General features: G+C 42.8%; 1 protein-coding gene across 2 annotated transcripts in view; it reads right to left on the reverse strand.

The window, feature by feature from the left end:
- The window catches only part of fgfr1a (fibroblast growth factor receptor 1a), a 58,200-nt gene extending 42,426 nt beyond the window's left edge, over nucleotides 1–15,774 (reverse strand). For both annotated transcript variants that reach the window (XM_060931337.1, XM_060931336.1), the window contains exons 1-2: nucleotides 14,999–15,774; nucleotides 1,122–1,279 (exon numbers count right to left, since the gene is read on the reverse strand). In XM_060931337.1, coding sequence (XP_060787320.1) covers nucleotides 1,122–1,215 — 94 coding nt within the window. In that variant the 5' untranslated portion in view covers nucleotides 1,216–1,279; nucleotides 14,999–15,774. The remainder of the gene's footprint in view (nucleotides 1–1,121; nucleotides 1,280–14,998) is intronic.
- Between the last annotated feature and the right edge of the window lie 8,186 nt (nucleotides 15,775–23,960).

A 23,960-nucleotide genomic window follows, 5' to 3' on the forward strand; every position in this document is an offset into this window, starting at 1 on the left:
ATATGAACTTCCACTAGTGGCTCACTATTCAAATGACTATATGAAATCACTTATTTGTAGCTCTTGAAACCTAAAAACTGTATTAGATGTGAATTTCTTCTTCTGACTCGCTATTCATCATTCTACGACTTCCTAAAACAGGAATTAGGCTGTTGGAAGCCAAGAGTATTAGATGTGAAGTTCTAATCATGGCTTGCTATTCGACAGACATTCTACCCGTGTCCAAAATCGCTCCCTACTCACTATATAGTGGGGATGCCATTTTGTAGTGCTGTCCAAAACCTTAGTGAGGATTATTTACATCCTATATAGTGCATTCAAAGTATCCCACAATGCATCATGAAAAGTAGTGTACAACGATGATCACTAACCAAAGCAATATATCCCATCATGCATTCCGGTCGCGCTGAAAGAAATCAAATTAAAAGTCTTAAATTTGATTTCATAAAAGGCAGTGGCAAAGAAGAAAGTATTCAGCCTTGATTTAAAAGAACTGAAAGATGCAGGTAATTTGTATTGATTAAGGTGGGAAATACACTCAGTATAATATGCATCACAAAAATACATGCGTGTATTTATTTTGAAAACCCACCAGCTGACTGATCTGGCACATTTTAATTGTGCGACAGTAATGACGTAAATGCCAGTATGACAGACTAGTATCTGAAAGCGTTTTTGTTTTGTTTTTTCATTTTACCAAGGAGCTCGCTATATAGTCCTCTATATAGTAATTCCCTATATAGGGAGTAGTGAATGAGTGAGCGATTTCAGACAAAGGGTATGTGCATGACTGCTTTTTTACAGCCAGCTAGAAAGCCAGATTACTAACCACAACTTGGCAGTTTGCTGAAAATGCACCAATCTTGTAAAGACTTTTCCCAAAGTGGCCGAAACATGTCGGAAATCCATAGCTTAGTTCTGCCAACCATTCTGAAAACCTTCCAAACCAAAAGTTTAAATAAGGCTTTAGTCTGTCATTTCGACTTTAGCGTGGTCATTTACTTCAACTGCTCGTTTGACTGTGGATAGCTTCAGCGAAGAACAGCAAAAGTTGCAAGAACACTAAGCAAACGTGACAAAAGTAGAGCATGTGTATAGGAGGTTAAGAAAAAGTTTCTCACCTTGCTCCGGGCTGGCCGGCCTGGTGTGGCCCTGCAGAGGGTGGGTTAGAAGAACCGAGAACAGCAGCAGCATGACCTTCATTGTGTTCATCATGCTCCTCTACAGTAGAGCTCGTTGCCTGGTGCAGCTCTCCATGCACACAGCTAGGACATCAGGTCTAACACGTACACAACACACAAAACACATAATTACACACCACCTATAGGAGAACTGTATTTTAACTCAAGCAGCTCAATGGCAGACAAGTCATTTTTTTTTTAATGTACTCCATGAGTGAAAAAGAAAAGTCCCTCTGCCTGCACAAATATCCACTTTGCCAGCTTCTCAGACCGGGCCAGAAGCCAAGAAAACAACAAGCCTCGAATTCCAGTAAAATCCAAAACCGCTCTTTCGGAAACAGTGATGTTGCTTTGACTGTGCAGTGGAGAACTTCATGCAGAGCAGAGTGACTGAGCATTTACAACATGATAAAACTAGCGTCTCACCTTCACTCTGGCAAAAACAAACTCTTGCTGCGCCGCTATAGAACAGCACGTCCCTAAAAACCACTCAAGGATTCCAGCCTTGCTTGTTTGCACTCTGATTCGCTGACATTAACGCGATAAGAAAGAGATCCGGATATTTTTCTAATTAAAATCTTTCACTTGCCGCCACTGCGGAACCTGAAGGTTTTTTTTTTTTAAATCTAAAGTTAAAACAAAAGTAGGCTGCATTTTAAGTAAGGAGTGAAAGACTTGGGGACAGGTTGTTATTGGAAAATGATCAACAGCACAGAGCAGAGTTACTGTGGCACAGTGGTTAGCACTGTTCTGGGTTCGAGCCCAGCCTTTCTGTGTGGAGTTTGCACATTCTCCTCGTGTCTGCGTGAGTTTCCTCCACTGTCCAAAGACATGTGGTTAGGTTAACATGGGGCGACTTTAGGCTGAGGTGCCCTTGAGCGAGGCACCTGACCCCCAACTGTTCCCCGGGCACTGTTAGCATGGCTGCCCACTGCTCTGGGTACGCGTGTGTGCTCAGTGTTCACGGCTTCAGATGGGTTAAATGCAGAGAGGAATTTCACAAGTGTATGCATGATGAATAACGCTCTTCTTCTGAAGCTGGTGATTTGGAAAACAGCAGCACGCCTTGAAGTGTTTTCAATTTGTCAAAGATCACAGCAAACTACTGTTATTATAATTATCCATTTATAGTTACATTTAATGTTGTGGAATTTCCCTTGAAACAAGTTAGTTCCTCTTATCACATACATTTTTACAGCTGCTATAAAAAGTCTTGCCCCCTCTAGCCTCTCTTTTTCTCTCTCCATCATGATGTGACATGGAATTTGTAAAGCACCAACTTCTCGGTCCTGAAGACTTTTGTCAGAAAACTTATAGGAACAAAGCTCCGAAACTTCAGATTCCTTCCACAAATGAGTGTCTTGCAGAAAACTTCGCTGTAACAATAATACCCACATTACACAAAACATCAGCAATAGACCCCTTTCACATGACGTCACCGCGCCGCGATTTTTTGTTAGGCGCCATATTGGAAGACCAAGTACATGCACTCACAATATAAAACAAAAGTACGAGCGAGAGTAAAAGTGACATGATGGATGATAATTCTGGTTATGTGAGTACATTACCAGCTGCAGAAAGGGCACGGTATGTGGAGAAACTGGCTGTGATTGATGGGTTTGACCCATATGATAAGACTCGGGGCAAGGGAGAATGGAAACATAAGGAGGACTGGACACCAATTCTGCCATCTGTTTGCTACCCAGACATTGTAAACTATTTGTTGTTTACACCCAGTGCCTACACTTAGTGCTTGAACTATGCAGATATTTTTGGGGGGCCCCTTTTTTTCCCTTGGGGGTGTGTGTTTGCGCTGGTCTCGGAGCGCGGATCTCCAAACACGAGAAGCCTATCTTACGCACATATCACGTGGACTCCACACACGCATCGCGTCTGAAGTCATAACTCATCAGGGGAAATCGTGTCCGCATTGGCATGTTCAAAAAACAACCTCGCGTCAACAATGATACCACACGCAAGAGAAAAAAAAAAGTCAGGCTACTCAACAACCAACCTGGCAGCAGCGAGCAAGCCCCAAACCATCCTAAATTATCTCATCTCATCTTATTATCTCTAGCCGCTTTATCCTGTTCTACAGGGTCGCAGGCGAGCTGGAGCCCATCCCAGCTGACTACAGGCGAAAGGCGGGGTACACCCTGGACAAGTCGCCAGGTCATCACAGGGCTGACACATAGACACAGACAACCATCCACACTCACATTCACACCTACGGTCAATTTAGAGTCACCAGTTAACCTAACCTGCATGTCTTTGGACTGTGGGGGAAACCGGAGCACCCGGAAGAAACCCACGCGGACACGGGGAGAACATGCAAACTCTGCACAGAAAGGCCCTCGCCGGCCACAGGGCTCGAACCCGGACCTTCTTGCTGTGAGGCGACAACGCTAACCACTACACCACCGTGCCGCCCCATCCTAAATTATTATTATTATTAAATTGTAGAAGTCTGGGAGGCTTGCTCCTCATACAGTTATCAACTTGGGGCCACTTTAGCATGTTTTAAATCTGAATTTCTTGCGTTTGCTTACCTCAAAGTGTCCACAGATCATGCACAGACTTATCCATTATATCCACAGTTTTTTGCCAAGTCTCACACAGGTTTCTTTCAAGTCTACTGTTGGGCCAATAAATCATAAATAAAACAGCTCAGATTTGTTTGTTTAAGTCGTTTGCCACTCCGCTTTATTCTGGTGGGTTCACATACCGCTGCCGTTATTATCCCCTTATCACGAGTTTGTTGGTCTTCCAAAATGGCGCAGGGTCTGTTTACTTCCGGTTTCGGGTGACGTCAGTGAAAGGGGTCTATACAAGTCCCGGTGAATTAGCTGTTACTATAGAAACGATAATGTACTACAACGCGCATGTATTGAAACTATTCCAGAGCTGACAGACAAGTAATCAACACCTTCCAACCAATCAGAACAGAGTATTTTATATATGTTACAAGTTAAAGCAACAGTACCACTTCACATTCCACTATGATCAGTGATGGGAATAACGGCGTTACAAATAAACGGCGTTACTAACGGCGTTACTTTTTTTAGTAACGAGTAATCTAACTAATTACTTTTTACATCGTTATAACGCCGTTCCCGTTACTTACAATAAAATACTATGCGTTACTTTATTAAAGCCGTTCTCATCTGGCACGCTGCTCGCTCAGCCTTTCTTTCTTCTGCTTTAGTGTGGGGTAGGGAGACGCGAGACAACGGCACAGTAAGCCAATCAGAGTAGATTTGGACAACATACGTAGGTAGGCTCCGCCTACTGCACTACTGCGCACACTTTCAATCAGAAGACACAGCGATGGCGAGCGGTCAGCCCAGCACTGCGCTTTCACATTGGAAATACAGCCATTACTTTTCATTACTTGAAATAAAAGGCAAGAGTGTTTACGTGCAATGCACATTATGTCGAGGAACAAAGCATTTGTCCTCGTCAGTGGCCAGTAATTAGTAACAATTTTAATAACTACAAAAATATATTACATTTGATAGATGTCTTATCTCACATTGTCCCACAAAAATATTAATATAGTGTAGATAACATTACTAATTGGTTCTGTTAAGTGTCCATTTCAGTCATTAAACACATTTAACATTCACTTTTATTATGATTACACTAATTTAATTTGATTTTTTTTTTGAGGGGGAACAAAATGTAACGGAATAATTACTTTCTCTGGTAATTAGTTACTTTTATGACAAAGTAACTCCGTTAGTAACTCAGTTACTTTTTGGGAAAAGTAACTAGTAACTATAATTACTTTTTGAAAGTAACGTGCCCAACACTGACTATGATAGATTTAAATAATAAATAATAAACCTCAAAAGCACTTTGTCTGAAGGAGGGAGAAAAGATGAACATTCCAGTGGATATATCAGACTACAATTTCCCATGAGCTGACTGAAAACAATGGAGAGCCCTAAGACAGACAGACAAAGACATCCATGCTAGAGCACATCTCATGCCCGCATGAACCCATCACACCATTTGTCCTATTGATTGCCGGAGCTCATTCACCAAATGTTCCACACTCTTATACAAACACGATTAGTTTAGAGGAAGGAACGGGGAGGGGTTGATTGGTTCTGTGCGAAGAACTGATCGCACTTTCAGGCAGCTGAAAATCTCATGGTGCCCTTTAAGCAATGCCAAGTTACTCTCGATACAAAAACTCCAATTTTGTATGCGGTAAAAGTCGTTTGTCTGTTAATCACTGCCTTGGACTTTATGCAAATCCCCCCCGGGGCCAGGCATTTCGTCACCTTTCCAGCTGCTCTTCACCAGGACAGTGAACAAATGCTACAACTGCAGAAGAATGAAGGAAAAATATTGGCACCCTGCTGGGATTGCCAATGTTCCCCCTGTGAGACTGAGGGTCAAACAACTGAACGCAGGAACCTGGAGAGGAGGAGACCGGGTGGAGGGATGGTCCCTACAGGAAAATGTGTGTGTAAATCAGAAGACTGAGCTTCCTTTCCAGCAGCTCTTGTCCACTGCCAGATACTCGGAAGTGAGAAGAGTTTATGGCCAGTCACGTTCGCACCATCTCAGCCAAATACACACACATGATGGACAAGCAGTAGTTTAACATTCAAGTCTGATGCGTGTTGAAAAATGTGTGTATGTAAATATCATCTTCTGTTCCTGAAGTTTAACTTCAGATAGACTCGCTTCCCCCCCCCAAAAAAAAAGGATTCTCTCTGTGCTTCAAAACAGACCAAAGGCTCAAAAATGCAGACATAAATATTTAAAACTACACACGAGCCTCTCAAAGCTTTCAGACCTAAATATTTACAAAGTGTGCAGCTATACGCTGATTAGACAGAGAACCTAATCATTCTACACAAGCAAAAAGACAACCTGACAGGAATGTAGCAAAGAAAACAGCAGAGAAAATAGAACAAACAGCGCTGAAAGCACTGTAGCTTCCCCCCCAGAAACCTGTTGGTTATTTCTCATTTCTTTACTTGGACAGTTCCCATACACTCCCTTATCTTGGAACACATTTGTACCTTCTAATATAGTGGCAACAATTATTCAACTATCTCATATTTCAAAAATGTTGCTGAGTTCTTGGCCACCATGCGTAGAAAACTGAAAGAAAAAAAAAAAGATCTAAACAAACGCAGCTCGAGTTTCCTGGTACCCCGTGTAAACAAACAAGTGGCAACTCACGCAAGCTGTGGAACAGACCTAGCCATTCATTAAAGCACATGCTGAAGCAGGAGTGGAGCGGAAGAGTGAAAAGCAGAGTGGTTGGACCCCTAATTAAACGGAGCCCAGGATGTTGTCTCGCTGTGATCGGCAGAGGGGAACGGGGCCAAGGCGCACACACCCTCATTATCGCTGCCTGCTAGCCGAGCGGAACGTTTTCCAAAGTGTCCGGCAGCAGTAAAGTCGAGGCGACTGCGCTTGTGGTGTAACGCTGGAAATGTTTTCGACTTTCGCTTTCCTTCCATCTCGTGCCCCTGTGCATAACTGCTGTGCTTGAAAAGCAACGTGTACTATTCAAATAAGTTATTCTGCCACATCTGTATCTGGGTGCATCGCAGCACTGAGCACACTGACATGCATTTCATTTGTTTAATATCCAAACTTCAGGTTCAGCCCAGAGGCCACACAAAGTGTCAGCTATTTATGTGCTGGTGGGGAGGAGGGTTAAAAAAAAAAAAAAAAAAAAAAAAAAAAGGCAAGCTCCAGGACTGTTCTGGAAGGTGGACATATTTTTAAAAGGTTGCTGGCTGCTGCTTTTTCAGGCAGCTCCAGAAATTAGAGGGTGGCTCGTTCCTGTCCCACACTACCACACACTCAGTTGTGCAGTTCCACCCATAAGAATATCCGGTGGGAATACTGCTTTCATCCTCACAACGTCAGAGTAGAAGATCTTGACCGATACAGCCATGGGCTACATGCACCAAGTGGCACGATTCCAGTCAGTTAGTCCAACACCACACAACAGCTGATCATACTCGGAGGAAAGTGCGAACATTAAAAGAACAGTGACTTCAACCAGCTAGTACAGCAAACGCTAGAAAAGGAGGTCCTTCCCACCCAGAGAGAAATGCGATCTTGGACTCCCAGCCAAATCCTAACCTTAGGTTCCCGATAATAAGCAACAAATTGCTTGCATCACTGGTAGTTTTTCTTCATTACATATTCTTCCTCAGAGAAAAGCTCAATTCCCCCCCACCAAACTGCTCCTCCTGCTGCATCACATGGCAGTGTAACACACTTGGAGGAAAGATTCTACAGATACTACAAGCTCACAGACACCTACGAATGACTTGTGTTTGCTGTGATTGATAGTGGACAGAGTGCAAGTACGCCATCCCTATGCAACAAGCATGGGTAAATTTTGCTCCACTGCCACCAGGCCACTTAGACTACGTTCAGACTGCACCCTGAAACGACCCATATCCGATTTTTTTGCCCATATGCGACCTGTATCCGATTTGTTATTGACAATCTGAACAACACAGATCTGATTTTTTTCACATGCGACCCAGGCCGCTTGGATATGTGGTCCTAATTCCGATGCATATCCGTTATTTTCACATGCGACTGCAGTCTGACCGGACAGGTCGCATTCATGCAACCTACACATCATTAACAAGAGACAAACGTCACTATTCTGCATTGGCTAATCCCGCCTCTTTGGTGGAAACTTGAAGAGTGCGCTTTTTTTTTGTTTACGTATTACGTAGATGTGCTTATTACGTGTCAATTTGCGCATGCGGGACACTTTTGGGTCGTTTTCCGTTCATATTGGAGATCGCATACAAGTCTCATATAATTGGTAATGTGAACGGCCTAACAAAAAAATCGGATTTCACAACAAATCGGATATGGGTCGTTTCAGGTTGCAGTCTGAACGTAGTGTTAATCTCCTGACAATAGGGCAAATGCTTTTCTGTTGCACCACTCGGAAGCCTCTATTGAAGTATTTCACCCACGTGACATTTTGGATGTCACGGCTCGAATCAGTTTGAATGCGAGGAAGGCGACAAACGAAAAACATAAAAGAAAAAGGAGCGAGATGCAGAAAACACCTTCACTATCCAGCGACGTAGGGCATTTACAGGGCGAGCAGAGGGAGAGGTATTTGCAAAAATTGAGGTTAGCAGGCTTAGAGAACGACGTTTACCTGCTTCCACCAGGATTGTTCACTGACGTACGGAAGTACACGAAGCCCTCGTCTTTACCTGACTTCGGCCCACATGATCTGTATACCTATGTCGTTAAAAACCCATCGCCATACACAGGTATTGATCTGAAAGCGTACGAGTTTGGATACCTACAAATATTTTGTGTCAGGCTGGGTAACATGCCTACATCAGCGGGTCGTCCCTGGAGCCGGTGGTCGCCCTCTTATTACAGCTAAGGTTTGTTCACATTTTCATTTACTTTCGGTCCTCAGGATAAACAAAATGTCATTGAAATAACTTCTTAGTCTGTTGAGACATGGCCCGTTATAAATTTGCCGTTACCAGGCAATGACCAAGAACTGTATTATTAGGGTCGGTGTAGTTGTAGCAGTGTATAAGCAACTAGCTGTTAGCACTAGCTAATGTCAACAACATCATAGCTGGTATGTTACTGTAGCAATGTTTACGTTCAGTCATTTGGATTACTGTTAAAACCTTTCAGTCTCAAGTTTTTCCTTTACTGGATTTACTAGTTTACTGAGCTAGCGCGCGCCAGCCAGCCTGCCGGCCGGCCGGCGCGTGCTAGCAAGCCTGCCGGCCGGCGCACTAGCTCAGTATACTAGTAAATCCAGTAAAGGAAAAACTTAAGACTGAAAGGTTTTAACAGTCATCCGAATGACTGAACGTAAACATTGCTACAGTAACATACCAGCTACTGTTGTTGACATTAGCTAGCTTGACGTTCAAAATGGCGGACACCGGGGCGTCACGTGACCCTGTGACGTCAGGTGAAATACCTCAATAGATTCTCTCCAGTAAGGGCCGATACTGGACGGGCTGATACTATCCATTGGATTAGCAAAGCAAGCTAACAGTACTAGTTATGTATACTCCCCAGGAGCATCAGTGATCTCTGGCACTTCCTTCAAAGCTTTATTTTTTTCTATCTAAGGTCTTTCTACACATTTTTGTGCATCAAACAATAAATGTGAACTAAATACAGGTTAGATCTTAATTTTGGAGTAGGAAACTGAAGAGACATTGGACCAGTCCAATTAGGAACATCAGGAACCACTCGCAACGTAATCAGATTTCTAACTACATGGCATATCCAATTTGCACAGAATTGTGAACGCCCAAATAAAATGCCACGCTGTCACGATCACGGACCCCTGAATTAGAACAGATTTATAGGATTACCTTCTTCCAGTAACTCTTAGAGGTGTTCAGGAATGGACAGCGTTTAGGGGATGTATAGTATCGTGCTATTTCACATTCATTACCTCACATAAACCCACCGCGCATTGGCTGAGTGCGCCCAGACTAAACCCAACTATTAACCATGTGCTGTACAAGGATCTGTGCTAATCACTGAACCACTATCCCTATAAATCCCCTTTATCTGTCAGTCTCTCTCCCTCCTTGCTCTGGCTGATGCACATGTCTCCAATTGCTTTTGGAGGAAAATGCTGCTGTTCAAGCAAGACCTTGTTCCTTAGAACAACTCAGGAGGACAAATTCTTCCTCCAAATAAACGACCCACGGTCTAGCTGTCTGGTGAGTTTCGCAGAAAGCCCTATAACTGATTAACAGACGTCTACCGCCAGTTCCTCTACAATAAACAAGCTGCTATATGTGAGAGAATGCGACTTTATATAAATAAAGTTGCAGGGAAGCTAAACATTGATCTTACAAGAAAGCAATCAAATGTTAAAAAGTATGAGGAACAGCTACATACTTCACCAAAACGTTTCCCAACTATGTGTAAAGCTTGTATAAGGCTGATGTTACTCATTCTGCACTTGAACAAATCTAAACATCACTTCATTCCGTGAAAAACACTCGTGGGCGTGCGGTTAAAGGAAAACCACAATGTTTATTTTTTTCCAATCACTGCATGTCCAGAAGTATTAACCCTCTGATAAGAATTTGCTTTAAATAAATTCAAGTAAAGAATGGCACTTCATACTTTTTATCCGTTTATAGTTACATTCAACGTTGTGGAATAAACCGTCTTTCCTTCACCAGCTTCTCTTTTATCCTTGATTAGTTTTCAAAAGAGAAAACTTCATCCATTGGTAGCTACTGCATCCCACAGCAAGTGCACGAATGAGAAAATTAATTCGAGGATGGCGCACTAGAGAAAACCTTTATTCCTGGATTAAAAAGTGTCCCACTACGTAGCTGATCGTCTTTGAAAACAAGACAAGCCAATCAAAAATGAAGTTAGCTCGACTCGATTAAGAGTTTACAAGAAGCTAGAGTGAAACCAACTCTAATCTGAGCTACAGTTGTCGTCAAAATGCACGTCGTGGCGAGTACAACCGTGCTGCAAGACGAGCTGCTATGCCGTCTGAAATCCACCCTCCAGCTGAATATCTGCTATGAATGCAAACAAAGAAGGTGGCCATGATTGATAGCATTTAATTATATACACCGCCGCTGTCCTAATTCTTCTTTGAAAAGACAGTGCAGCTAGACTTCTCAATAAGCCTTTCCAGGTCAAGAGCACAGTTTCACTGCACTGCCTCTGAACTTCTGACCTGCTTTGAAGGTGCCGCCGAAGAAACATTGACCAAATCCTGTAGGACCAGCTAGTGCAGCAATCTGCCCTCCAATTTCACTAATTGATGTAATTATGGCCTTAAACGGCTGTGTTTTTACAAGGTTAGCGCCAGTTCTCCATTTCAAAAGGTCAAGGGGGAAAAATATATATTTATTTATTTTGCCAAAAGAACTGAATACCATTAAAATACAAGATATTAAAATCTAATGGAGAGGAAAAGGGAAAAAAAAAAAAAAAAAAAACACCTTTGGCAACTATACTGGACTCTAGTGGTTCTTCATGGTTAACTGGTCAGTGTACATTAGTTTTATACTTAAGCGCATGCTGTCATTGGAAAATAATCAACAATAAGTTTTAAAAGGAATGTTTTCCTCCTTTTCAAGCACAACAACTTGCCAATAATCATCACTCATGACATCATACTTTTAATTTATAACTACGTTTCAAGTTGTGAAACTCTGCAAAACAAGTTAGTTCAGAGTATCACGTTCATTATCATAGCTAATAATCAAACATTCGCTTGACACTCCTCTCTCAAGGTTAAGAAGGAAGTGGCTATTCTTAAGACGAGTTGTAAGAATAAGATTTTCCCTATTCTTACGACATGAGCGCAAGTTCCAGTAGCGCATGTGCAAAGCGCTATCAACAGATGGAAAAAATGGCTGAAGAAATAAGCAGCTCGGCACAAGAGAAGGCTGCGTGGTGTAAAGTCAACCTGTTATGTCTTATTAAAAAAAAAAATTTTAAATGTCATTATGAAAAATACTGACGTTAGGCACCAAAATAAAATGGATAAGGAATTTTTTTTTCCCTTATGTAGTTGCCATGTACCTTTACAGTGTAGGGCCACTGAAGTAGCAAATAACTTCTATTTTATTTGCCTATTTTTATTGAAACGGGTAATTGTCATATACATACGATGGCTAACGATAAATTTTTTTTACGCCCAATGCCGCAAGTATAATTCTTACGACGAGGTGCAAGAATGGCCATAACTTACCAGAGTTATGGCAACTCGGCCATAACTCTGGTAAAATGCAACTGAATTGAATGCAATTGCAATACGTGTATTACCAACATATCACAAAAGAATCCTGTCAAGTTTTGTGAAATTCCTCCAAAAATTGAGAGGAGTTGATTTCAGAAGGTGAGTACCCTTCCCAGGATGGACAGACAGACATCGCCATGACAATCCCCCTTCAGGCCTTTTGGCCAGCGGGGGATTTAAAAAAAATTATTATTTTTTTAATTAAAAGACAGCTTGCTATACAGAGTTGCAGAGAAACCTCTTGAAGACTTTCATGTGGCGGAAAACCTGCTGTTATAAAGCTCTGACGCTGGAGACTCCTTCCATAAATGTTTGGCTTAAATCTCTCCTCGCAAAAAACTTCACTTTTCAAACTAAATGTAGGTTGGCTAAGTTCTGAGTAGGGAACTGAAGAGACATTGGACCGGTCCAATAAAGATCAGGACCCACTCACAACTTAATCAGGACTTGTCACTGTACGGCATCATATCCAATTTGCACAGAATCACGAACACACAAATAAAATGTCATGCTGTCACTATCACGGACCTCCGAATTAGTGAACAGATTTATAGGATTACCTTCTTCCAGTGACTCTTAGAAGACACCCTAAGCAAGACCTTGTTCCTTAGAACATCTCAGGACAAATTCTTCCTCCAAGTCATCTCAGGACAAGTGCATTAATATAATCAGAATATGAATTACAGTCGGAACTCCTGCCAAAAGTTTCTGCTACAGAAAATAAAATCAACACCTTCCGCCCAATCCGAACCGAGAGTTCGACAGTACTGCGGTATGAAATGCTAATAGCGACATTTTGACGCACTCTGCTTTTCAGTCCTGCTTTGCATTAGATTCCAATCAAGTCTGCACATGCTGTCGAGGGCATTCAAGCTGCTTTGCTTCCCAGGCATGAGGTGGAAATTGACCATGAACGCTTTTACTGCGAATTTCAATGGACACTCACTGGCAGCCAAAGTTTTTCAGGATGCTGAATTGGAAATGGGGGAAGGGGAGAGGAGGGTGAACGTGTGTGTGCTGTAGTGAGGGGGTATGTGTGGGTACATATGGCCGTTTAAAATTGCAGAGCCTTCAACAGAACAAACCAAGATGAACGCAAATGAATTACAGGTTGGATTCTGTGACATGTGGAAGTGTACAAGTCTCTGCAGGCCTTCAAAGAAACACAGAGGTGTCTCTGTAGCGGTCATGAATAAAACCACAGACGAGAAGTTCCCAGAAATACAAACCAGTCCAGTTTGACGACGTTTAGTTGGTCTGTCCATATTGTATATAAATTCAACCCGGGTGTTAAAAGAGCTCTAATTATCTGGATGGGGATATCACTATCTGTCAACATGCAGTCTAAACAGGAAAGCTGTGAAACGCCAATTAAATACAAATTCACGCCATGATTGACGGCTACATTCACACTACAGACCTAAACAGTTTTTCAATCACAACCTTGCCCATTTTTTTTTTTTAGGAAATGATCCACTGAAGACAAAATGGACACATTCCTATAATAAATAAACACAGAGAGAGAGAGAGAGAGAGAGAGAGAGAAAGAAACTATAAAACTCTCACATAAACAGCATGAATGCCACAATGGAGATCATCATCATGTGCAACTTGTTACTAATTTTGTCAACTACCATGAAAAATCCTAACCTGCGTCACTCTATAAATGAAATCAAGCTGAAATGATGCACAATGGTTTGAACATGGAAACAATCTGACTTAATAAAATAAAAAAAAAAGTGCTCCAAATGTTTTTGGCCCAACTTATTTTAAAATAAGTTAAAAAACATTTGAAGCTGATGCAACATGACAGTCAAATATATGGACCTTTACATACATGTTTTTCCATAAGTACAGTACTGTGCAAACCGCATGTCTTGGGCATGTGCAAAGAAATGCTGTCCAGCAAACATGCCTTCAAAAATAGAGAGAAAAGTAAACAGTAATAAATGAAGCTGGGTCAATATTTGGTCCGAGATGACCCTTTGCTTTAGAAAAAATTAGCAGTCTCGGGTACAATGAGGGAGTTTTATAAGGAAATGAGCTGCAGGTTTTCTTGAGCATCCTGCAGAAACAGCCAGGTTTGTTTTTTTCCCCTCTCTTCTGGACACTGTCACACTTGCATTTTCATTTTTGCACCAAAACCAAGCAGCTTTTTACTCTCTCATGTAACAGACTGCTTTATTTACTGCAACATTTCATTTTGTACTAGAAAATGAATATTTGGAAAACTAAGAGAAAGAGAGCCTACACACACACAAATTATAAAATAAGAGAAGTCCAAGCTGTAGCACCATTTCCTTTTGAGAAAAAAAAAAAAAAAAAAAAGAGGTAAACTTCTCTCCATAGCACAAAGAATATCAAAAATAAAGAGAACAGTAATAAATGAAGCTGGGTCAACATTTGGTCCAAGACAACCCTTTGCTTTAGAAAAAATTAGAAGTCTCGGGTACAATGAGGGCAGATTTATAAGGAAATGAGCTGTAGGTTTTCCTGAGCATCCTGCAGAAACAGCCAGGTTTGGTTTGTTTGTGTGACACTAGTTTGTCACACTTGCATTTTCATTTTTGCACCAAAACCAAGCAGCTTTTTACTCTCTCATGTAACAGGACTGCTTTATTTACTGACATACAAACCTTTTTCTGCAACATTTCATTTTGTACTAGAAAACTAATATTTGGAAAAGAGAGAGAGAGAGAGAGAGAGAGAGAGACACACACACACACAGACACACACGAGGTAAAAATGATAAAATATGAAAAGTCGCACCATTTCCTTTTCAGTTCAAGAAAAATGTAAACTTCTCTCTATAGCACAAAGAATAATATGACTGAAGTAAACACAAACAGCAGCCAGGTCCACACGTTTTTTTTTTTTTAACTCCACAAAAACACCACCTGAAAGTTAATTAACTCACACTCAGACTAATTTACCTCTCAAAATTAACTTAAAAGTAACTAAAATACATTAAAAAAAACATAAGAAAACGTGTTTAATTAGTTTAAAGATGTAGCCTGAAGTTGCTCCTCACCTTTCCCTCTGAGGTAATCTTTCTTCTCTGGTGTTGAAGATAATGAAGAAGAAGAAAAAAAAGCTACAAGATTTACTACTTGGGCCTATTTCTGTATTACCTTTTTGTTCTCTATTCGGGTTTAAGGATTAAAAAAAAAAAAAAGCGTGTTTGTGTTCTCGGTTGGTAAAGAAGACGCTCTGAGGCTGGGAGAGAAGGACGGAAAGAAAGGAGGAGAAGGAGAAGAAGAAGAAGGAAAAAAAAATATCTGAGCTCAAATCCAAGCGTGTACAAGTTTGGATTGAGAAGCTTTCCGACCAGAAGAAGACGAAGAAGTGGTACCGCCAGGTTACAGGCTACCTTTCCACTGCTGAGACAGAATTCCACCAGTGCTTCTTTTTTTCCCCCTTCCTCCTTTCTTTTCTTCTCTTCGAAGGCAAGGAGGGGAGAGACAAGGAGGAGGAAAAGAAGAAAAAACTTTTACCGCTTCTGTGATCCTCAATCCGATTCAAAGTATCCAGTTAAAACTACAAAGCAGAAAGAACCCCAAAGTTGTAGTGCTGCTCTTTTTCTTTTCCTTTTCCGTGTTCGGAGAGACTGAGAAAGCGAAAACCTCTCACGTTCGCATCCCGAGGTGATATTCCCCCCCTCTTTACTTTCCTCCCTCCTGTCCTGTCCGTGTTCTTCCCCCACCGCGGTGTGAAGCGCCAAAAAAAAAAAGAGGCAAAGAAGGAAGGAAGGTAGGAGGAGATTCCAAAGTCGCGCGTGCGGCTCCGCTACAATGAAGCGCTGGAAGAAGCGCGCGCGCACGACAGAACGAACAAACATATGCGCGTGCATGCGCGCTTTTTGCACGGCTTTGATTTAGAACCCTCTTCCCCTCCCCCTCCCTTCTCTTCTCTTCTCTTCTCAGCACCTCAGTGAGCGCTTCTCCACCGGCTCCGGAGGTGCATTGTGGGATTGTAGTTTTCAGTCTCTCTGAGGTCTCATTGTGCAGTTCAGCATCCCATTGTCTCATCTCATCTCATCTCATCTCATCTCATCATCTGTAGCCGCTTTATCCTGTTCTACAGGGTCGCAGGCAAGCTGGAGCCTATCCCAGCTGACTACGGGCGAAAGGCGGGGTACACCCTGGACAAGTCGCCAGGTCATCACAGGGCTGACACATAGACACAGACAACCATTCACACTCACATTCACACCTACGCTCAATTTAGAGTCACCAGTTAACCTAACCTGCATGTCTTTGGACTGTGGGGGAAACTGGAGCACCCGGAGGAAACCCACGCGGACAACATGCAAACTCTGCACAGAAAGGCCCTCGCCAGCCACGGGACTCAAACCCGGACCTTCTTGCTGTGAGACGACAGCGCTAACCACTACACCACCGTGCCGCCCATTGCAGAGCATTTTTTAAAGGTCCCATGGCATGGTGGTTTGTTGATGCTTTAAACGGGCTCGTGGAGGCTTCCGGATGTTATATCCACAGCCTTTCTCGAAATGAACCCTCGGCACGTAAATATAGCCTCCTGGGAGAAAGCCCCATTTCAGCGCTTTTCCCAGTGCGTCGTTTTGCTAATGAGAAGCAGGAGGCGGGGAAGGGTAGAGGGTGGGGGCGGGCCATGGGGGGAGGGGGAGGGGCTTGACCAAGCTGCACCCACACACATACTCGCTGCTATCAGCGCCTGTAGCCACGCTGCTAAGACAAAACCCCGTTCTCCCTCGGACTCCTTTCGTAAACTCAACGTGACACAGAGAGTGAGAGTGTTCGGAGTGGTAGTTTACGAACGTATAATACCCTAGGCTTGAACACACACTCCATAACCAAAGAGGATAGAAGCAGCAACTACAGCAACATAGCGCTTATCCAACAGAAGACATGCATTGCGGAACAATAGTCAAACATAAGCTCATAAGTTACAGTCAATTTCCAGACTAAACTCAGTTTAACAGAGCATGCTGCATGCTTTTTGGTTTTGTAGCACAGAGTACCTGGCTAACTGCAGGAAGTGGTTAGCTGCACAGCTAATGTAGCCATTGCTAGGCTCACACACCAATTTTAAAACACGGCAAAACGACCAGTTATACACTTACTTGTTCAGTGTTTGTTGCTGATGCGGCAGGGATGCTTGGTACGGACCCAGGCTTCAGTGACAGTTGATGTGCAAAACCTGCCCTGTACTGTCCCAAGTTGTGGAAACATTCCTCAGGAAAATGCTTCCGACAAACATACACCGTCTTAGGTAGACTCGACGGCGTATTATTGAAGTAAATAAAATTAAGCCACTGCGTCTTCAGGGGCTCTCCCGTCGGCAGTAAAAACAGACTCTTTTCTGTGTTGCCACATCCATGTACAGCGCAACTTCCATGTTTCGCTCGCTTTGGTGATGCCATGTTGTTGTGTCCTCTATGGTCTCCTCACTACAACTGGGCGGGGCAATCCATACAGTGGGTGGGAATCCAGAGGGGGGGCGTGGGGATCATCTCCCTTGCTGACGTAGTAAAGGGAAGAGCTTATCAACGCACCGTTTTGACGCGCCATTCTCAAATGTTGGGCATAGTTTGGTTTACACATTATGAAATTTCTAGCCACTGGGGTGACTTAAGAAGGTCAGAGGAACTCATTTTAATGTTAAAAAACCTCAGAAAGTGAAAATTTCATGCCATGGGACCTTTAAGGATTTTCCACTAGGAGACCAACTGGTCTGTGCAATACAATCACAGGCCCCAGAGTCCATGCGGCTGCACCGCTGCGGCATATTCTGTGATGCAAAGTGGTTCACCAATCACCATACAGACAAACAAACTACAGTGACTACACAGCTATCAAGAGCAATTACCAAGCACAAATGTTATGTCAAAGACACTCAAAGTTACACAGTAATGACATCGGATTCCGACATCAGCCATCTCAGTAACCAAATTTTAGTTTTGTTTTTCTTAACCAACATGATCTTGTGTGTATATCTTATAACATAGATCTTCGTTTTCCTTGTTAAATGTATACTTACATGGTACTTGGTTAATTAATTGCAACTGATTGAACCAAATGATAAGACATAACTTGGTTTAAAATTTGGTCTCCCAGTGAAGCTGGTTTGGCATTGACTAGGAGACCAAATCTGGCCACTGGGAGACCATTTGGATTGAGAAGCTTTCCGACCAGAAGAAGAAATGGTACCGCCAGGTTACAGGCTACCTTGTAAAGGTACCAAAGGCTACCAAACTTGTACACGCTACCAAACTTGTACATGCTCAAAGTATCCAGTTAAAACTACAAAGCAGAAAGAACCCCAAAGTTGTAGTGCTGCTCTTTTTCTTTTCCTTTTCCGTGTTCGGAGAGACTGAGAAAGCTTTTGAGACCAGTCTCCCAGTAACTATGTTAAAAAATGCTCTGCCTGCATGTCTTTGGACTGTTGGGGAAACTGGAACACCTGGGGAAAACCTACACGGGGAGAACATGCAAACTCTACACAGAAAGGCCCTCGCCGGCTGCTGGGCTCAAACCCAGGACCTTCTTGTTGTGAGGCGACAGTGGTAACCACGACACCACTGTGCAGTTCAGCAATCAATGAATATAGGTAACCAGTAGTGGCTTAGGGTGGCACGGTGGTATAGTGGTTAGCACTGTCGTCTCACAGCAAGAAGGTTCTGGGTTTGAGCCCGGTGGCCAGTGAGGGCCTTTCTGTGTGGAGTTTGCATGTTCTCCCCATGTCTGCATGGGTTTCCTCTGGTTTCCCCCACATTCCAAAGGTTAGGTTAACTGGTGGCTCTAAATTGATCGTAGGTGTGAATGGTTGTCCGTGTCTATGTGTCAGCCCTGCGATGACCTGGCAACTTGTCCAGTGTGTGCCCCACCTTTTGCCTGTAGTCAGCTGGGATAGGCTCCAGCTTGCCTGTGACCCTGTAGAACAGGATAAGCGGCTACAGATAATGGATGGATGGATGATTTAAAAACCTATCTCCCCATCCCCTCTCTTCTCCTCTCCTCTCGTCTCCTCTCAGCATCTCAGTGAGCACTTCTCCACCAGCTCCGGAGGTGCATTGTGGGATTGTAGTTTTCAGTTTCTCTGAGGTCGCATTGTGCAGTTCAGCAATCAATGAATATAGGTTCACATACCATAGTGGGTTAGGGTGGCATGATGGGTAACACTGTCATCTCACAGCAAGAAGGTTCTGGGTTTGAGCCCAGTGGCCGACGGGAGCCTTTCTGTGTGGAGTTCTGTGTGGATGTTCTCCCCGTGTCTGTGTGGGTTTCCTCTGGTTTCCCCCACAGTCCAAAGACATGTGGTTAGGTTAACCGGCTACTCTAAATTGTCCATAGGTGGGTGTGAATAGTTGTTTCACTACATACAGTCGTGGGTTAGGGTGGCACAGTGGTGTAGTGGTTAGCACTGTCGCCTCACAGCAAGAAGGTTTTGGGTTCGAGCCCAGCAGCTGGAGGGGGCCTTTCTGTGTGGAGTTTGCATGTTTTCACCGTGTCTGCGTAGGTTTCCTCCAGGTGCTCCGGTTTCTCCCACAGTTCAGAGACATGCAGGTTAGGTTAACATGGGGCAGCCTTGGGCTGAAGTACCCTTGAGCAAGGTACCTAACACCTGACTGCTCCCCGGGCGCTGTAGTATGGCTGCACATTGCTCTGGGTGTGTGCGTGTGTGTGTTCACTGCTTCAGATGGGTTAAATGCAGAGGATGAATCTCACTGTGCTTGAAGTGTGGATGTGACAAATAAAGGTTTCTTCTTCTTCACAAGTCACTATGCTCCAATTACAACCCCAGTTCCAAAAAAGTTGGGACAAAGTACAAATTGTAAATAAAAACGGAATGCAATAATTTGCAAATCTCAAAAACTGATGTTGTATTCACAATAGAACATAGACAACATATCAAATGTAGAAAGTGAGACATTTTGAAATTTCATGCCAAATATTGGCTCATTTGAAATTTCATGACAGCAACACATCTCAAAAAAGTTGGGACAGGGGCAATAAGAGGCTGGAAAAGTTAAAGGTACAAAAAAGGAACAGCTGGAGGACCAAATTGCAACTCATTAGGTCAATTGGCAATAGGTCATTAACATGACTGGGTATAAAAAGAGCATCTTGGCGTGGCAGCGGCTCTCAGAAGTAAAGATGGGCAGAGGATCACCAATCCCCCTAATTCTGTGCCGACAAATAGTGGAGCAATATCAGAAAGGAGTTCGACAGTGTAAAATTGCAAAGAGTTTGAACACATCATCATCTACAGTGCATAATATCATCAAAAGATTCAGAGAATCTGGAAGAATCTTTGTGCGTAAGGGTCAAGGCCGGAAAACCATACTGGGTGCCCGTGATCTTCGGGCCCTTAGACGGCACTGCATCACATACAGGCATGGTTCTGTATTGGAAATCACAAAATGGGCTCAGGAATATTTCCAGAGAACATTATCTGTGAACACAATTCACCGTGCCATCCGCCGTTGCCAGCTAAAACTCTATAGTTCAAAGGAGAAGCTGTATCTAAACATGATCCAGAAGCGCAGACGTCTTCTCTGGGCCAAGGCTCATTTAAAATGGACTGTGGCAAAGTGGAAAACTGTTCTGTGGTCAGACGAATCAAAATTTGAAGTTCTTTATGGAAATCAGGGACGCCGTGTCATTCGGACTAAAGAGGAGAAGGACGACCCAAGTTGTTATCAGCGCTCAGTTCAGAACCTTGCATCTCTGATGGTATGGGGTTGCATGTGGCATGGGCAGCTTACACATCTGGAAAGACACCATCGATGCTGAAAGGTATATCCAGGTTCTAGAGCAACATATGCTCCCATCCAGATGACGTCTCTTTCAGGGAAGACCTTGCATTTTCCAACATGACAATGCCAAACCACATACTGCATCAATTACAGCATCATGGCTGCGTAGAAGAAGGGTCCGGGTACTGAACTGGCCAGCCTGCAGTCCAGATCTTTCACCCATAGAAAACATTTGGTGCATCATAAAACGGAAGATACGACAAAAAAGACCTAAGACAGTTGAGCAACTAGAATCCTACATTAGACAAGAATGGGTTAACATTCCTATCCCTAAACTTGAGCAACTTGTCTCCTCAGTCCCCAGACGTTTACAGACTGTTGTAAAGAGAAAAGGGGATGTCTCACAGTGGGAAACATGGCCTTGTCCCAACTTTGTTGAGATGTGTTGTTGTCATGAAATTTAAAATCACCTAATTTTCCTCTTTAAATGATACATTTTCTCAGTTTAAACATTTGATATGTCATCTATGTTCTATTCTGAATAAAATATGGAATTTTGAAACTTCCACATCATTGCATTCCGTTTTTATTTAAAATTTGTACTTTGTCCCAACTTTTTTGGAATCGGGGTTGTAATATGTTATGGCATGTGGATCAATAGGGTCCACATGGACCCCGACCTGGCAACAGTACTGGACAAGGGAGAAGAAGCTGATGATGATGATGATGATGATGATACAGTACTGGGTTAAATCCCTAACACTGACCTTACACATGCACATGACAGTTTTGAGAACGTTCGAGTTGTCACTCATATAACTCATATTAGCTGGCTAGATTGTAGTTAGTGCGACTTCTTGTTGTCTGCTTTTGTCACTGTGCTTCAGTCCAAAGTGTTGCATGATGTTTGATGTTCATGATAGTAGAAGAGGACAAATAGTTGCTTAGGCCAGTGACTGTAAAAGTATGCTTAAAGTACAGTTAGGTCCATAAATATTTGTACAGAGACAACATTTTTCTAATTTTGGTTCTGTACATTACCACAATGAATTTTGAACAAAACAATTCAGATGCAGTTGAAGTTCAGACTTTCAACTTTAATTCAGTGGGTTGAACAAAATGATTGCATAAAAATGTGAGGAACTAAAGCATTTTTTAAACACAATCCCTTCATTTCAGGGGTTCAAAAGTAATTGGACAAATTAAATAATTGTAAATAAAATGTTAATTTCTAATACTTGGTTGAAAACCCTTTGTTGGCAATGACTGCCTGAAGTCTTGAACTCATGTACATCATCAGACGCTGTGTTTCCTCCTTTTTAATGCTCTGCCAGGCCTTTACTGCAGCGGTTTTCAGTTGCTGTTTGTTTGTGGGTCTTTCTGTCTGAAGTTTAGTCTTTAACAAGTGAAATGCATGCTCAATTGGGTTGAGATCAGGTGACTGACTTGGCCATTCAAGAATATTCCACTTCTTTGCTTTAATAAACTCCTGGGTTGCTTTGGCTTTATGTTTTGGGTCATTGTCCATCTATATTATGAAACGCCGACCAATCAGTTTGGCTGCATTTGGCTGGATTTGAGCACACAGTATGTCTCTGAATACCTCAGAATTCATCCGGCTGCTTCTGTCCTGTGTCACATCATCAATAAACACTAGTGACCCAGTGCCACTGGCAGCCATGCATGCCCAAGCCATCACACTGCATCCGCCGTGTTTTACAGATGATGTGGTATGCTTTGGATCATGAGCTGTACCACGCCTTCGCCATACTTTTTTCTTTCCATCATTCTGGTAGAGGTTGATCTTGGTTTCATCTGTCCAAAGAATATTCTTCCAGAACTGTGCTGGCTTGTTTAGATGTTTTTTTTAGCAAAGTCCAATCTAGCCTTTTTATTCTTGAGGCTTATGAGTGGCTTGCACCGTGCAGTGAACCCTTTGTATTTACTTTCATGCAGTCTTCTCTTTATGGTAGATTTGGATATTGATACACCTACCTCCTGGAGAGTGTTGTTCACTTGGTTGGCTGTTGTGAAGGGGTTTCTCTTCACCATGGAAATTATTCTGCGATCATCCACTACTGTTGTCTTCTGTGAGTGTCCAGGTCTTTTTGCATTGATGAGTTCACCAGTGCTTTCTTTCTTTCTCAGGATGTACCAAACTGTAGATATTGCCACTCCTAATATTGTAGCAATTTCTCGGATGGGTTTTTTCTGTTTTCGCAGCTTAAGGATGGCTTGTTTCACCTGCATGGAGAGCTCCTTTGACCGCATGTTTTCTTCACAGTAAAATCTTCCAAATGCAAGCACTACACCTCAAATCAACTCCAGGCCTTTTATCTGCTTAATTGAGAATGACATAACGAAGGAATTGCGCACACCTGCCCATGAAATATCCTTTGAGTCAATAGTCCAATTACTTTTGATCCCTTTAAAAACAGGGTGGCACCTGTTAAGGAGCTGAAACTCCTAAACCCTTCATCCAATTTTAATGAGGATACCCTCAAATGAAAGCTGAAAGTCTGGACTTTATGTCCATGTCCATTACATAACTATAACTTGAATATGTTTCAGTAAACAGGTAAAAAAACCAAAATTTGTGTCAGTGTCCAAATATATATGGACCTAACTATAGCTTTTCATGAGCTTTACGTGCTCAGACAGAGCAAACAAACAACATGGGGTCAAAGAAGCGGCCATTTTTTTCCATTTCACATGCCGAAGGTGTATGCTGAAGTGGGAAGTTATGTTATTACAACTCAGAAAATACAGATACAAATCAAACAAACGTGTTTTGTTTTTTCTGGAAAGCTTGTTAGAAAGGGCAGCACAGTGGTGTAGTGGTTAGCACTGTCGCCTCACAGCAAGAAGGTCCTGGAGTCTAGCCCAGTGACCAGGGAGAGCCTTTCTGTGTGGAGTTCGCATGTTCTCCCTGTGTCTGCATGGGTTTCCTCCGGGTGCTCCGGTTTCCCCCACAGTCCAAAGACATGCAGGTTAGGCTAATTGGTGGCTCTAAATTGACCGTAGGTGTGAATGTGAGTGTGAATGGTTGTTTGTCTCTGTGTCAGCCCTGTGATAACCTGGCAGCTTGTCCAGGGTGTACACCGCCTCTCGCCCATAGTCATCTGAGATAGGCTCCAGCTTGTCTGCAACCCTGTAGGCCAGGATAAGTGGCTACAGATAATGGATGGATTGTTAGAAAGGTTCACTGTCTAAGATTCAAAAAAGTCACTCAAACACAAAGTTTTTATTTTTC

This window comes from Neoarius graeffei, chromosome 10 (assembly GCF_027579695.1).
Source record: "Neoarius graeffei isolate fNeoGra1 chromosome 10, fNeoGra1.pri, whole genome shotgun sequence".
Lineage (NCBI taxonomy): Eukaryota > Metazoa > Chordata > Actinopteri > Siluriformes > Ariidae > Neoarius > Neoarius graeffei.